The sequence below is a fragment of the Bombus pascuorum genome, chromosome 2 (assembly GCF_905332965.1).
Source record: "Bombus pascuorum chromosome 2, iyBomPasc1.1, whole genome shotgun sequence".
Taxonomy (NCBI): domain Eukaryota; kingdom Metazoa; phylum Arthropoda; class Insecta; order Hymenoptera; family Apidae; genus Bombus; species Bombus pascuorum.
The window spans coordinates 13,720,409-13,736,158 of record NC_083489.1 but is presented as its reverse complement, the minus strand read 5'-3'; the positions used below and the strand labels follow the sequence as shown (position 1 = coordinate 13,736,158).

Sequence of the window (15,750 nt, the reverse complement as noted above, 5' to 3'; positions counted from 1 at the left end):
TAAATTTATACTTCATATCAGAAAGTGTTAATATTAATTATGACTATCCTTGCTTTTGTACCATAAATATTTAGATAAGAGAGTGTGTATGCATTTTTTAAAAATCGCAACAATATAAGATTATATAATCTTCAATCAACAATATAAATATACTTTTATAAAACATAAAAAAGATGCATGTAACTTTACTACTCTTTAGTTTTTTATTGAAATTCTTTGAAAATTAAATACTTGTAAGTAGAAAACCATAAAAATTATTTTTGTAATTTATCTTATATCTGTAAGCTTGGTTTGTACCGCCATTTTGTATTCAGCAAGTTAGTGAGGATACATGCATCTGACACATGGAAACATTAAAATTCAGAATACGCATTTGAGATGTTGATAATTCGTGCTTCATATAACAGAAAAGGACATACATACATTTAAAATCAAAATGACGCAGGATGAAACGATTATGACAAAGGTATATGTAAAAATAAAATAAAAAATTTTATATATTTTATACTTTAGTTTCTGAAATTATTTTATCTTAACCTATGCTTCTGGTTTTTAAACATATTTTTATACATATTAGATACAGAAGGCAGAAGATACATTAAATGAATCCATGTACAAACTGGATGTGTTGAAAAAAAGACTCAAGACGAAATTGCTCACAATGGAAACTCGTGAGGAATTAGAGTCAAAACTGGAAGAAATTCAGGAGGTACTTGTAAAAAATGAAGAGAAATTGAAAAGCCTAAGGAGACAAAATACAAAGTCATTCATGGTAGCAGCAAGCATGATTTTTGCATGTTTTCTGCTCTATGGTTTATATGTATTATTTTATGGAACAATATAAATTAACATTCCTAAATTATGCATATTTTAAGAAATGTCATTAGTGTAATATATTAGACATTTATTCAGTTTTTATATTATAATTATTTTTTTTGTAATTTTGTACTTATTGGATACTGTTAGAAAAAAATTTCTTAATGCTGCTCAAATTTTCTACTAATATAGCAAATTTTTCTATAAATATTGTATATTGTATTACAATAGCAATATTCCTAATGTAAAGATTGTCTTCTGACACAGAAATAGTTACTTTGGAAGATAGATTTTAGCAATAGTAACTTTCTTTTATAAACATATATTCAAAATTTAATTAGCATCTATGATCAAATTATATGCTAATTTCCAGAAAGATTGATATGCCAATATATTTTATTTAAATCACATAGATATATTTTATAATATAAAATAGATTTGTCATGGTTATTACACAAATAGTTAAAGAAATAGAAAGTTATGCTTATATTAGTTTTACAACAAATTCACAACATTTATAAACTCATTAAATTAAATCATTAAATTATTAGCAACATTCTGCGAGTAATGTTTCATTTCTAAATATATTATATTATTTATAAACATATATATTCGAAGATACAAATTAGAAGTTATTAACTTAAGCAGTAACTAAATCGTACTGTGGCGTTCCAGCACGACGACTCCGCATGTACTTAGCATGTACTTCGGTATCTAAGTAACTAGCTCGAACAACAGGATTCTCCTTCATGGCAGATCTCCATTCCAACTAGTATTGTATAGGTAACAAAAAAGAAAAAATTTGTTGTTTATATACCCTAATTTGTATAGGATAATTTTATACTACATTTGATGATGAAATATGTTTGTAACTTACCAGTCTCTTGAACCTATCACGTGGTATAGTAAACTGATCTCCACGTAAAACTCTAATTACATCAGATCTCTCCCACCATGGCCATATCATAAAATCTAACATACCAGGAGAACTACCATGAAAGAATGGTGTTCCTTTTGATGCAAGTTCTCTTTCAAAAAGACCCAATTCTGATAAGACTTCATCAAATATGTCTCTGTCTATGGATGTACTGACGTATAACTAAAATAAAAATATTTGTATTCCAGTTGTACATAATATTTGTATTTTGCATAAGTACATTGTATATATGAGAAATAAATACCTTATACAAAGTATTTATAACAGAGTTAAATCTACCAATTAATAACTTATCCTTAGCTCTAGCAAGGGGATTACTAGGATAAAGTTTGTTTTGTGGATATGCATCATCCAAATATTCAGCAATCACAAGGCTTTCATATAATGTTTCTCCTCCTTCCAATTCTATACAAGGAACTTTACCCAAAGGACTTTTTTCTAGTAACCATTCAGGTTTATTTGTCAAATTAATATAAACAACATCATGTCTATAATTAGAGAATAATATTACAATAAAAGAAACAATTTAGTGCATATCTGTGTGTATGTATTTGTATGAGAGGAAGAGAAGTTTTAAGATTATTAAAAAAATAAATAAACAATAGTTACTGCATTCATAAACAAAAATAAAGCATTTAAAAATTATAATAAATAGAAAATATGAATGAAACATCTGTTTGCAATGTGTGAAAAATATAAACAAAATTTTCAAAGTTAAATTATAATTTGAAAAATTAGTTTACTTACGGTATATGTTTCGCGTCAAGTACTAAATGAATTCTTTGGGCATACGGACAAAATCGCATGCTATACAAACGTATTTTTCCAGATACAATGGGCGGGGCAACTGATCCTATAGAACGATAGTATAAATGGAATTATTTTGCAATTATATTAATATCAAGTTTCACTAACATAATCTTACCAGCAGCCAAGTGTTTCAAACTCATTTTGATTATATCGTTCGTTAGAAAGTTTTAAGAATCTCTACGATTAATTATGTAATTTCTTTTTCGCTGTGAATAATGTTGCACATTTTCTTACAACCCAGGCGGTCTAATAAACATCGGTGATAGTTCAAGGTTCTCCAGCCGCAGGTTACCTGTCCTTAATCCGGAACGAGGTCTCTCAACAATTTGATGTCTTTATATACCTTACATATAATAAAACACGTTCCCAAAGTCATTTTAATTATTATAATTAATGAGTCATCGATAATAATAATATTTTTCCATTTTTTTTTCAAACGATAAAGAATTATTACTCGTGAGTATTTCAAATAGAACCATATATTGGAGCGAAGTTCGACAACCTTTAAGATTTAAGGCCCTAGGTTTTGGGGAAAACAAATTTCAGAAGTTCGTGTTAGTAGGGATGTTTGATATTTCGATGTTGGTCCTGAGAAATTGGATTTCTGCGTTTCCTAGGTATATATTTTAAAAATGGAATGGCTTTTGAGGATCATGCTTTCTACATTTATATATTTGGAACTTTAAAAAGGATGTAAGTTAACTTTACATTGTATAAACAGTTATAGAGTTGAAATAAGTGTAATTATAATGTTTTGCTCAAATTTACGCGGAAATGTTAACTTATTTGCATTGATTTTGTTCTACGAACGTCATTACATATATTGTTAATCATATTAACATCCTCATTTGATTGTTAAGATAATGTAAGATAATTCATGTATTACCACTATTAATAATGTTCTTTAAATTTGAATTTGAACATTTACAACGACTTTCTAAACACCGGTCAACGGTTCTTCCTTCACATTTAAATCTGTATTTGATAAAAGTTTTCCCTATCTCTAATAAAAAAATTAGGCAATCTAAACAACAATTTTCTACTAACTTAGTTCAACTCACTTAACCTCCTTTTAAGTACACGTAAATTCTAAACCATTTTTTCCTTCCACAAATCAACCAACCATTTTTCAATCTCCCATAGTTTTCTATGTGCAACCTTACCAAGTGCATATGTATAAACACTTTGAGAAACGTTTCACCTTGAAGGAGAGAAGAGAAAGGCCAAGAAATGGAAAAGGCTAAAACGTCGATTGGCCAGCCTTCAGTCAGCCTTCTATCCAAGACCCAACTCCTCACTCACTATAATAACCGTACATAGGGATCAGACGGTTGGGTTGCTTAGGTAAAAGTGGTACCACGAGTATGGTGAAGGGCACACACGTAGGTGGAGCACACCGAGAAAACGAGAGAGAGAGAGAGAGAGAGAGAGAGAATTATGATGGAATCTCGTGGTAGAGAAGGGAGGGGTTTCGCGGGTGTGTAGAGAGACCCCTACACAAGGGGTCGAGTGAGAAGTCGAGAGATGTTGTAGGTAGCGGCGCGAGGAGGATGAGGACGAGGACGAGGAGGAACGGCGCGGGCGCTGATTGGTAGCAGAATCGATTAGCCGAGCCGAGCTAAACCTCCGGCACCGCGGCAGCTTCGGCGACGCCACGAATTTCCCGAATGGGGGTTTCCCGTTGGGGCGGGCCCGAATCCAGGGAATACCTAGCGTTCTCCATGGCAACCCGACCAATTCGCCAACCGCCGACAACCAAGACTGACCTACCGTGTGTTGCTAACGTTTCTTTTCCCCCCTTTTTCTTCCTCTTCTTTTTTTCTCTTTCCAATTTTTTTTTTATTTTCTATCTAACCCTCCACCTACGGCTTTCAATCCGGTTCTCGTTTCACAGTGCTATCCTTTGTGTCTGCTTCTTTCCTTTATTGTCTTTTCTCTTTTTTTCCAGGTTTCGTTTACGCTTCAAGGAAGAAAGGGAGCAGCGATACGAACCTTTATGTCTCTCTTCCTCTCAACAACGTCGTAGTCAACCTAACTTACAAGCAACATACTCGTTACGCAAACTTTTCCATGTTGCATGTATATATGTGTGCACATGTGTATGTGTGCATACACAGATACGAGAGAAAGTCACATTGATTTTGCCGACGACTGATACAACCCCGTCGGCACGTTTAATTAGAACATGGCGACTTTAATACAAGCGCACGACAACAAGAACAACAACAGCGCCCCTTCCCACCCCCCTGCTGCTCTTCTTCTGCTTACACTGCTTCAGCTCTTCTTTCATCTATGTCCCGTTCCACGATTCCATCTTTCTGCTACCACTGTTTCTCGCGACCTACGGGCCACGATATGGCGAGGTTGTAAATCAAGACCACCAAGTAGCTGCAATGATTGATATCTTATAAGGAGAAGATACGAGGTGCTACTCTGACTTTGTTTATAGACCTTTGCATAATTGCAGAGCTTGGAAAGCTGAAGCTATTTATTAGTAATATTCAATTTTGGGTGGAGATAGTTAATGATCTACGAGATAATTGATATCGAGGTTACTGTTTACTTCCGCTTTATCTTCCAACATGAGACTTCTTTTTATTAGGATTACGGATCCATTTAGGATTGTATAATTGAATATTTTAGATTTACGCAAAATAAAATGAAAATGACTCGCGACTAATAACCTCGTTCAAATTAGTCAATTTATCTTAATTCAAATGATTTGGATTTCAGGTAATTTGAGTAATATGAACCAGGTTTAACGGTATTCCAGCTAATTATTATTTTACTATTTTGATAATCTAGAAAGAGAAATTATGGTGGAAGTATAAATTATTATCTTAATGTATTTTAAACAGTATCTTGGCTCTGTATTAAAAAATTTTTTTCATATAGCTCTGGTTTAAGATTTCAGGTCCATGTGTGATATATTTGTTAATTATCTCCCCTCGAATTGACATTAAGAATTATTTGAATTCTTGACAAATTTTCACAACCTTGCTACATCGTGGTCCGTATTACACGATATTTTTTTGTCTTTCTTGACGAAACTCATTTTTTCTCCTCTCGAAGGGGTCGCTTATCTACCTAGCCTAACGCGGTCTATGCTAGTGTCAAACACCCTTCGCCCTCTCTCATCCATCATTGTCATCGTCGCCATCGTCATTGTTATTATTATCATCCCAGTGTTCCAGTTTGTGCGAATCACGCCCACTCCTCTTTCTACCACTTACTCCACTCATCCGTGGTATCGTACGCGATCTTCTTTTCCTTTTTCCAGTCTCACCCTCTCTTTCTCACTCTCTCTCTCTCTCTCTCTCTCTTTCTCTCTCCCACGCATACATGCATAGTATGCACACACATACATATACGTACACGTACAATAGAGTCACACAGGAGGACACATTGCAATCGAAATACATTCTGATGTACATTCTCGCGCTAAGACTATGTTCTCTACACGCCTACGCTACACATGAAAACACCCTATCTACATTAGAGGCCCGTCGACGTCCCACGGAGTCACTTTCTTTTTAATTTTTTTGTTCTTTTTTCTCTTTCCCATTGTTTCATTTCATTTCGTTACTTTATATATATATATATATATATATATATATATATATATATATTTTTTTTTTTTCTTATTTTAGTTTCTTTGGAAAAATGAAGAGGACGGGGCGAGCGTCGTTTTCTCGTCCCGGAGAGAACGATCCTCTTGGTCGAAACCGAGGAACGCTCGACAGGTTTTAGTTACGACTAAATCGTTAGAGTAATTCTATGGGTGCTTACGTCTTACGAATGGTATGATACAGTATACGACTTAAGGAGTTACTCGCTTCTTCGACAGAGGTACACCTTTCCACAGTAAGGGGTAAGTCGCCGCCCGCCAGGTCTTCTCTTTCGTGGAACCTTTACTTATTTTTGTCTTTATTTTCTTTCCTTGTTGTACCTGTTTTCTTTAATTTATTCATCTTATTCGTTTTATTCAGTTTTATTAGTTTTGCTGGCTAAGGACCCACGATTTGCGTACATTGGAGACTTACCCCTATGTTTTGTACATAGATAGAGCGACCGCATCTCTCGATTGATCGGTGAGAGTCGACGTGGTGAGCACGGCTCGGGATTTCGTACGTTCGGTTCTGATATGACTCAACGTTGTACTTTATCAATCTCGATAATTGCGACTCGAGCTTCCGTTGGATTGATGGATGTGCTGTGTTCTCCCGGGATTTGTCGCTCGTTTAATGGTTTCTCTAATAGCGTTTGGCTCGTGGTAAAGAACAACACGTTATGCTGATTCTGGAATCACTTCTGAGATCGACACTGATTGTATGTTATCATTGACGTTAGTAATGCAGAGATTTTCGAGGAAAATGAACTCCGGAAGAGCTAGGAATATTGGTTTTCAATAATTCTCTGTCCTTGAGGAAGTTAATTTTCAATATATGTGAGTAAACCGTTATGTACTTGGTTCGTAACCATTGATTCTGTAAATCTTGGAAAAACGTTTAAATTTCTCACTTTTACAGGGATTGTGTGAACGTATGTCTGTTTAGAATGTTATTTTTTGAAAATATTCATTTTGATAAATATTTGTGATTACCATTATCACCATTAGAAATAAATAATCTCAGAGGAGTCATCCTAGGATCAAGAGAAACATATTTCTATACATATCTACTACACCGGGTGGATTAGAAATGAGACTTCACAGTTGCACACGATCCTCGTAGAAATTTCGTTGGTCGCTCGCGGTTTAGTCTTTTCCACGGCACTGAAACACGCGTCGTACTTCGTTGTGAAATCGTGATCGCACAAAGATCGCGAGAAGGAAAGCTTGTAATGATAGAACTTTATTTATCTGAACCTGAGAGCGATTAGGAGTTTACTCTACTTATTAACTTATCACTACGAGTAGAAAATGTCGTTCGATCTAAGACAGTGAAGAAATATTTAAAAATATTGATCTGTGATTCTTAAGATACGAGTCTTCCATTGAGATAGAAGGAAGACATCGAATATCTTTTGTCCAGCAAGCTTTATGTTTATATCGATGAAATTGATTTTAAAATCTACATCGATTAAATAAAATTTTAGACTCTCGTTATATCGACTATTTAACTGTAGGCTCCTAAGATCTTAGATCTTTCTCTCTTATTGTATTAGGCGATAGAAGTTTACTGATTCTCTACTAACTTATTCTTTCTCACTTAAGTAATTAGAATTCACGTTTAAATAGCAAAGAAGATTTTAATTATAATCTCGTTCGACTAAATGAAGTTCAGATAAATGAAGTTCTATTACACATATACATGTATAGTGTTTGGTCGCTGAATGAACGCGGCGTGTCCTTTGAACCCGCGCCAACAACGCGAGCAACGTAACTCGCGATGAATTTTTCTTCTGAACGACGACATGCGGTTCCTCTATCTACATTTTTGTTATGTAACAAATAAGTTAAAAGAGTTTATAATACACGCATTGCTCTTGACCCGAATCGAACATGTAAACATTTCTCACTAAGATCGATCAAGCTTATTTGGATGTTCGATTATCGTCGACCATCATGATGCTCGCATGTGGTTCATTGTCATCATCGTTGATTCGACGAACCGTTCTCGAAATTGCTCGATCGTGCATCTGTACTGAGATATTCCTCGTTAAAATGCGCATGTTCGATTCCATCCAGTCGGAAACACCGACGTTTCTCTGCGGAAGTACGCCGGTTAGTTATTCGCGTACAAGGCGACGTCCTTTCGGACAGGATAATTCTCGACACGCGGTTCATCGCGGCGTTATCATGCACGATTGTTGAAAACGAATCAAAGATTCTAGAATTCAATGTTTCGAGTGAAAAATTACAATTCATTTGAATTACATTGGAAAGCTGCTACTTGGATCTTAATATTAGAAAATTAACTACGTACTAAGATTTCAAATGATAAAAATTACTAACGATTACTATTATTTAGAATATATAACGTAGAATCTTTCCACAGATATTAATTCACAGTTATATATTTTAAATAATGATAATTCTAATGAATTGGAAATTTTATTAAATAATATTAAATAATGGCAACAGTAAGTTATGAATAATGATTGAAAAACTTATGCATCAAACAATGGATGCTTTGAGTGGTCTAATGTGTTTCTAATTCTCGTAAAATCTACAATGGAATTGAACTATGTTTTATTCGTAATAACTTTTAGCAAAATTAGATAGATGATAGAAAACGAAAATTCTTTGTGTTCAGGAATGAAATTTGAATAATTCAGATATAAATTATATTTCCATAGTATTATACAAACTTTACTGCCAATGATGGTACTGGATATCGTCGAGATAAAACGACTGACGAGAATCGTCTTGTGAACGTACCCTGTACTTACGTAATCCATTATATTGTATGTACAACGTTCTTACAATAATTCGAGTGCACCGTTGGTCGTGAACGAAAGCTTTTGGGGGCAGAGTGGTCTCGCGTGATCGTCAGTTTCGCGTCAGTAATTTAAATTGGTCGCTGTTTGCTGCTAAGGAACCAGATCGGCTGGTCGTGACAGCGACTATGATATTGTTGATTAGTTTGATCGTTTAATCTGTCCACGTGCACTTTGATGTCGGATGAAACGGAAAGTTTCATGACTTAAATATTAACTGGAGTAGATTATTTAAACCGTGAGCGAGTATTTTATTTGATAGTAAAATCATAGTTTTCAAACATTGTTTTGCGTAAAATTATAATTTTATCTTTCAGTAGTAATAAACTTAGGAAAGATTAGAACGAAAGATAAAGATTTCAACGTTGTTCTATTTTTCAGGGAACAACGATCATGCTCAAGTAGGGATGGATTCTCTTCTATCAAATCCACGAACAAAACCATTCAGTTTTGAGGCAATGTCACTGAATATTTGCATTGTCCAGTGGTCACGCAAGGGACAATATTATAATAAACAGTGTTTTACATGCTTCTCGACGCGTGTTCAAGGAATCTACGAGTTTGGAACGACTCTCACTTTGTATCAGGATTTTCTTGTCATGATTTTACTATGAAAATTGCCAATTTTCAATGCAAAATTTCTATTGTTATTATGAAATAGCTAATTTCCGATAGAGGTCTGCGTTTCATATTTATTTAAATATATGTACGCTATATGTATTAACGTATTTGTAGTTTAATTCGCGTTATTTTTTTAATTAACGTGCGTTAAGATAGAATATATATTAGAATATTATATTAGGATATTATATATGCCGAAAGAGAAGATTGTTCAGAGAGATCCGTCCTCCAAGAGAACTAGATCTTCAGAGAAAAAATTGTCAATGTTATCTGTAACCTAGAGATTTCTAAAAATATAATCTCGTCGTGTATGTCATTACTTAGTCGCTGTATTTCTTAGATACACTGTAATATAATACATAATCGTTGAGACAGTGATTTCTTCAAAAAATTAGACGCTAGAACGTTCATGTATTAAAACATACACGAATTAAACTATCTGAATATGTAAATACACACGTATTCTTATGCACATATTAATACACATATAATATTCTCTAATATCTGTACACGCGATATCTGCCCAGATACCGAAACATAATTATTCATATACATACCTTTCCAATTCCCTAATACACGTTGCACATGTCTTGTCTACATGTTATATAAAATCATAAAATTAATATTTGTCTAAAATTCCACAGGTTACATTAATACTTTAAGATTTCTCCATTCACTTCATCATCCACTTTCTGGCCAAGCAAAGGCAATGAGAAAATTAATAATTCAATGGAATCAAAGAAGGATATAAATATTTATCAAAGAAATAAAAATTGCAAGAGGACAGAGAAAACGACATCACCAACCACTACAGCAAGATAGTGCAATCGCAAAAGGTGTGGTCTATTTGCGGGATCCACGGACCGACGGCACACGTAGACCGCGATGGCGGCGGTCGGTTAAATTCCCTCGAGTAGAAACTTGTTAACGTGGCGTACCCAGGGCGCCCCAGTGCTCGGCGGTGGGTCATGCGTAGTGCGGATAGGTGCCCAGATGAGGCGGCACATGGCCAGAGGCCGTATGGTGTCCCGCATACAGGTTTGCACCCGGACTCGTGGACCAGTAGCTGGAGGCCGATTGGAAAAGGCCGCCTGGAACGGAGACCGACACGGAGGCGGCCGGTGGCGGCATAAGGTTCAACTTCGCGTGCCCGTAACCGGACATAAACAACTCGCTTTGGTATTTATATGCGGCTGGGTCCGCAGCCGCGGGCTGCGTCGCTGCCGCCAGGCCCTGGAAGTCAAACTTGTACGCGTACCTCTTCCCGTGGACCTTCGTCATGATGTTCTTGTCGTAGTAGTACCTGGAAGTAGATACGGATACCTCGATGCAACATGGATGCGAGATTATATTTCTAGGACGATTAACGAAAATTATTTCGATTGAAGTATATGTATAGGGGATCTACGAATGTTTAGATTTCAATTTGTATTTTGTGTTTTATGTGATAAAGAGTATCAAAGTATGTAGAATAGTATGAACGTTCCAATACCTATCTGGAAATTTAACATAGATTTCTTCTGTGGTTCGATAATGCCAGTTGGGAGTTAGTTTGAAGAAATTTGTAGAAGATCGAGGTTCTTTTCTGCTATTTAATAAGGGAAAATGCGTTATGTATAATAATTCTGTAACATAATGGAGAGGTATACAAGGTAGATGAAAGCGAAGATCATCTTTTTATGAATACTATCTTAATTGTTATTGTGGGATTACTTTTCATTTATTATTTTCCAGGTTCAACCAATAGTTCAGGAAGCTGTACCACATTTCATCGTATTAAATTGTCAACGAAAACAAAGATAAGGACATAAGATAACAGAGGCAGGAGCCGCAGCACTGAAGCTACGATATGTACCAAGCTTCATCCTTCTATCCTCTTATTTCACGCTGGTCGAGATATGATCGAGCGAGACCACGTTCCGCCATAAACCGGCGATTTACGAACTCGTTGAAAGCCGTAAAAATCTCCATGCAACCAGCGAGTTCTTATTTAATAAATTCTATTTGCCAACGCCGATAACGACTCCGCTTCCGCGGCGACGGAAACGACTCTTCCTATCTTTTTTTTTTTTTTGTCGAGTTACTGTCGCGCGGCAAAGCTTGAAACTTGTCGCTATATGAAGGGATAGCCATGGTGGTGGTGAATAGAAACAGAAGAAGAGAGAGGAAGAGGAGAGTGCGGAGCAGTCTCGGGTAATATAATCAGTCGATCTGATCGAAAAATAATAACCGCGTCTGCCGTCGGTCTGACTGTCGGTGATTGAAATTTCTCTCCCCTGGCTTCTCTGCGCCAACCCCGTCATAGTTGTGCGCTACCGTTCTCTTTCGTTCAACGAATTTACTTTCTCTCCGGATCTTTCGCGCGGACGTCTACCCGTTAAATATTGACGTTTCTCGCCCATGTTCTTTTTTAGCCCTTTGGATTGCGGTTTAATCGCGCGGTCTAATGATCAGGTGCGTGGCTTGGTCGGGACAAGAGAGATACGAGAATGGACGAAAGATGAATTTATATTTGGAGGATTCGGAGAAATATTTGGCACAAGCGATATGGATTTTAAGTTTGAATATTTTGAGCCTTTAATTTGAGAATATCGTGGGTACTTAAAGAGATATTTATAAAAATTGTTACTATTTAAGTAATTTATAATGCAAATAATATTAATTAATATTCTATTATATTTTCTTCTTAGAGCTTCTTTTTGTAATATGACAAGATTTGAAATTACAGCAATTCTTGTATATATTATACTGATCTATAATATTCATAAGGTGTGTTCTAGAGTTTAATTAGGATAAGAGGTGTACTAATTATTAAAAGATTTATGTTTCGTATGTTAAAGAAGGATTATGAAACGTCACTCACCTCAAAGCCCTCGACAATTTGTCATAATTCATATTAGGCTTGGACTTCCTTTCGCCCCAACGTCTCGCCACCTCGTCAGGGTCAGTCAACTTAAATTCGCCGTTGGTTCCTTCCCACGTAATGCACGCGGCGTTGCTCGAATCTGACAGTAGCTCGAGTAAAAATTGCCAGAGCTGAATCTGACCGGAACCGGAGCTCGCGAGCCGACTGCTCGTCGCTCCGAACATTTGATAGGGATCTACAACAGTTGGAAAGATTCAATTCATAATTTACAATCCTTTTATCTTCATTCATAAACTTTGCCTTGCTTCTTTCCCAAGTGATCGTCTCTTTTTTAATTCTGTCGTTTTCTTTTCAGATTCGATAATCCTAGAAGATGTTAAAAGTGAATATTTAGATTCATTTTCATCCATGGTACCCGTATACAAATTTATTTCGTAATTGTTAAGTATATATAGTAAGTATAGGAATGATCCTTTCATTGAATTTTTTATGAAATTGCTTTCTAATAATAGTTGATCAAGTTAGTTTTAGTTAGTTGTTAGTTAGTTCTACAAGAGAATATTTTGTCTTTTTTGAATATTCTCGTTTATAGTTCCTATATTATTTCTAGCAATGACTTTTTTTTCAAATTCTTATGGTGTGGACTAATTTTTACCTAGTCGATTCCCCATTCAGTAACACGCAATTGAAAGAGTTACGTTACCACAATATCTGAGTTGATAATTATTAATAATACCACTTATTAATTATTTCAAGCAGTAATAATCTTTATGTATATTTTTTTAAGTCAAGGACGATCGCTAACAGAAAACACATGTATCAAATATTTGTTCTAAAATTATTTTCTATATAAGTTTTATTAAAATAATCGTATACGAATTTGAAATATTCTTCTGCTGGTCTTTGTTCCTACGCGTAATTATTAATTATTGTGCTTATAATTGCAGAGAACATTCGTGGAAAACGAAGAACGAGAGCGGAAAAATTTATATTTCTCTACTCGAGGCCACTATAATTTTTTCTTCTTCTTTCGTCGGTATTTCCCCCGAACATATACCTATCCATTACACGGTTGTTTCCCAGTGCTCCCTGTATCGCCCTTTAAAAGCCTTACAATGCGTCATCACCGTCGTTCGCTACTGCTCAGACCTGGAGTGCCCTACAACCGTACAAAAGGATATAATCGCAACCCTACAATAGAATAGAGTTCGTTTGGATCATAATAATTTCAATTGAAGGAACGAACGACGGAGTGGTTCAAAGGGCGTACACGAATGTCTTCTGAGAGAGCGAACACTGTTAAACTGAGCATCGCGTTCCGACCGAGCGTGAGCTAAATGATCAAAATATGGCCCTCGCGTGACAGATGCGGAGAACAATCTTTCTTTGCCTTACCAGGATATTATACGTTTCTATGTTTTTTTACTTTTTTAATGCATATGATAGCGCTTGTAGACGTAGTACGTACATAATAACAGATGTAGATAATATGTAAAAAATCGGTAGTTTAAGTATTAAACTTTAAGCTTGCAATTAGGTTTGGCTTAGTTGATGTTAGTTTGGTTTAATGCTAATGGACTGTCGTTCGCTTAATTTCGTGTAGTTTTTTTAGATTTGACCTGCTTTACTTCGTTTTATGAAATTTGCAGAATTTAGAAAGAACTCAGGAGATTCAGGCAAATCGGACAATTCAGGAGATCCAGGCATGCGAGATGAGAATTCAGTAGATTCAGATAAGTCGGACAAGTGAGTAGATCCAGAAAATTTACAGAATTTAAAGCTATCAGAATATTTATATAATCCCGCTGTTCCTCTAAAAATATACATAATATGGAATTTTTCAGGAAGAAAATCTAAAGTATCTGAATCCGGTATTAACTAAAAGAAAAGAAATCAAGAATGGAAATGGAAGAAAATGGAAAGGAATCACAGCAACTGTATAATTCTGACTGTCGTTGGTTCGACTCCCATAAAAATACATTTCAACAGATTATAATAGGGGACAGACGTACGCGATGGGGATGGCTGGTGAATTGCCGGACCTCAAAGGTCGTTTCGCCCGATGAATCCCCTGAAACGCGTGGCGGAGTGATCGCCTTTCGATCGAACGGTAATTCACTTACAAGTTAATAATGGGAAGGGGCGCGGTACACCCATTTATCTGCTGAACAGGCTAAAGGGGTTGGGGGAGGGATGAGCCGAAACCGCCAACAGAGATACTGAAACGCCACTGTAACTTTTCAGTATCCTATGTTTTATGGAGCTGCTCGACCAAGAAGATGGAGAATTCCATGGACACCAGTGATCCTGTTTCAAGTTACATCTGCGGAGATTCTTTTCTTCGTTTGACGGAAACTTAGAATTCTCGAACGAAAATTTACATCGATCTGAGTAGAGACCGTGGTTTCCGTTGGATTCTCTATTCAAACTTTATCTTATGTAAATCAAATTTGACTGATGGTAAAGCATCAAACGGTCGATGGCGATGATATGCTGATTTCAGTAGTGAAAGGAAGAGATATCCACTTTATTTTTATGGTATATTAATTTTAGTTATACTAAATACGCTTCGTTCCTTCTGTGATACTTTTTCAAATTGTTCTGCTTATTTAAAGTTTAAATCGAAGTTGATAGTTCAATTTTTTTGATCGTGTAAAGTGTCGTTTCAACGGATACTGGGCAATGTAAGGAACGTTGCATACATTACTTTCTAAGCATAATTTAGAAAGATAATAGGAATATCTGACACATATATTATTTACCTAATAAATAATATATTAATTAAATTCCGCCGAGATGATGAAAGATCTTGACGTATTAATCCAAAGTTAATTTAATTAGTTTAATCGAATATAAATTTTATATAGAGTAATTCAATTAAGTACATCAGTTTCTCTTTATAGAAATCATCTTACACTTTTATATAGATTAGATTCAGAGTGGATATTTCATTTAGTTTAATTTTGAATATTTGTATAATCTCACACTTTTATATAGATTAGATTCAGGGTTGATATTTCATTTAGTTGAATTTTGAATATTTGTAATAATAAAAGTAGAAGCATTAGAAACGGTTTTCGAGCCACTTATTTAAAGCTATTGATCAGTCCTAAAGAGTAATTTTTGGGCGTGGCGCTGAAAAGTCAGGAATGAGGGGCTTTGCGTGATTAGTGACGAACGTAATAATCGTGAAGGTCATTCCGTGCAATTACGTCGAAAATCACCGTCGATTGGGCCACGCGTGAATGTTCGCTCTTTT

The 15,750-nt window shown here is 35.5% G+C and overlaps 4 protein-coding genes and 1 long non-coding RNA gene across 6 annotated transcripts in view; 2 read left to right on the top strand and 3 right to left on the bottom strand.

Annotated features, from left to right (window-relative positions):
* The window catches only part of LOC132916599 (peroxidasin homolog), a 77,273-nt gene that overhangs the window by 54,342 nt on the left and 7,181 nt on the right, over nucleotides 1–15,750 (bottom strand). The window lies entirely within an intron of this gene.
* On the top strand, nucleotides 231–2,010 carry LOC132916613 (uncharacterized). Its single transcript, XM_060976753.1, has 2 exons — nucleotides 231–466; nucleotides 578–2,010. The coding sequence occupies exons 1-2, from the start codon at nucleotides 437–439 to the stop codon at nucleotides 842–844; spliced, it is 297 nt and encodes a 98-aa protein (XP_060832736.1). The 5' UTR covers nucleotides 231–436; the 3' UTR covers nucleotides 845–2,010.
* LOC132916610 (pyrimidodiazepine synthase-like) lies at nucleotides 1,195–3,256 on the bottom strand. The gene is made up of 5 exons (XM_060976750.1): nucleotides 2,679–3,256; nucleotides 2,501–2,606; nucleotides 1,998–2,241; nucleotides 1,694–1,915; nucleotides 1,195–1,585 (listed from the first exon to the last, which is right to left on the bottom strand). The coding sequence occupies exons 1-5, from the start codon at nucleotides 2,701–2,703 to the stop codon at nucleotides 1,457–1,459; spliced, it is 726 nt and encodes a 241-aa protein (XP_060832733.1). The 5' UTR covers nucleotides 2,704–3,256; the 3' UTR covers nucleotides 1,195–1,456.
* Nucleotides 6,490–15,750, bottom strand: part of LOC132916608 (transcriptional regulator ERG homolog) — a 68,971-nt gene continuing 59,710 nt past the window's right edge. For both annotated transcript variants that reach the window (XM_060976747.1, XM_060976746.1), the window contains exons 5-6: nucleotides 12,489–12,726; nucleotides 6,490–10,928 (exon numbers count right to left, since the gene is read on the bottom strand). In XM_060976747.1, coding sequence (XP_060832730.1) covers nucleotides 10,592–10,928; nucleotides 12,489–12,726 — 575 coding nt within the window. In that variant the 3' untranslated portion in view covers nucleotides 6,490–10,591. The remainder of the gene's footprint in view (nucleotides 10,929–12,488; nucleotides 12,727–15,750) is intronic.
* Nucleotides 13,329–15,283, top strand: LOC132916616 (uncharacterized). The gene is made up of 3 exons (XR_009660137.1): nucleotides 13,329–14,237; nucleotides 14,336–14,601; nucleotides 14,736–15,283. It is a non-coding gene; the product is annotated as an uncharacterized LOC132916616 (long non-coding RNA).

What these genes read in the sequence shown, in the direction of transcription:
- LOC132916613 (XM_060976753.1), top strand. Translation starts at nt 437, where the DNA reads ATGACGCAGGATGAAACGATTATGACAAAG. An exon ending in ATGAAACGATTATGACAAAG is followed by an intron (nt 467 to 577) that starts GTATATGTAAAA and finishes TATACATATTAG; the next exon opens with ATACAGAAGGCAGAAGATAC.
- LOC132916610 (XM_060976750.1), bottom strand. Translation starts at nt 2,703, where the DNA reads ATGAGTTTGAAACACTTGGCTGCTG. An exon ending in TTTGAAACACTTGGCTGCTG is followed by an intron (nt 2,607 to 2,678) that starts GTAAGATTATGT and finishes ATCGTTCTATAG; the next exon opens with GATCAGTTGCCCCGCCCATT. An exon ending in CTTGACGCGAAACATATACC is followed by an intron (nt 2,242 to 2,500) that starts GTAAGTAAACTA and finishes CTCTAATTATAG; the next exon opens with ACATGATGTTGTTTATATTA.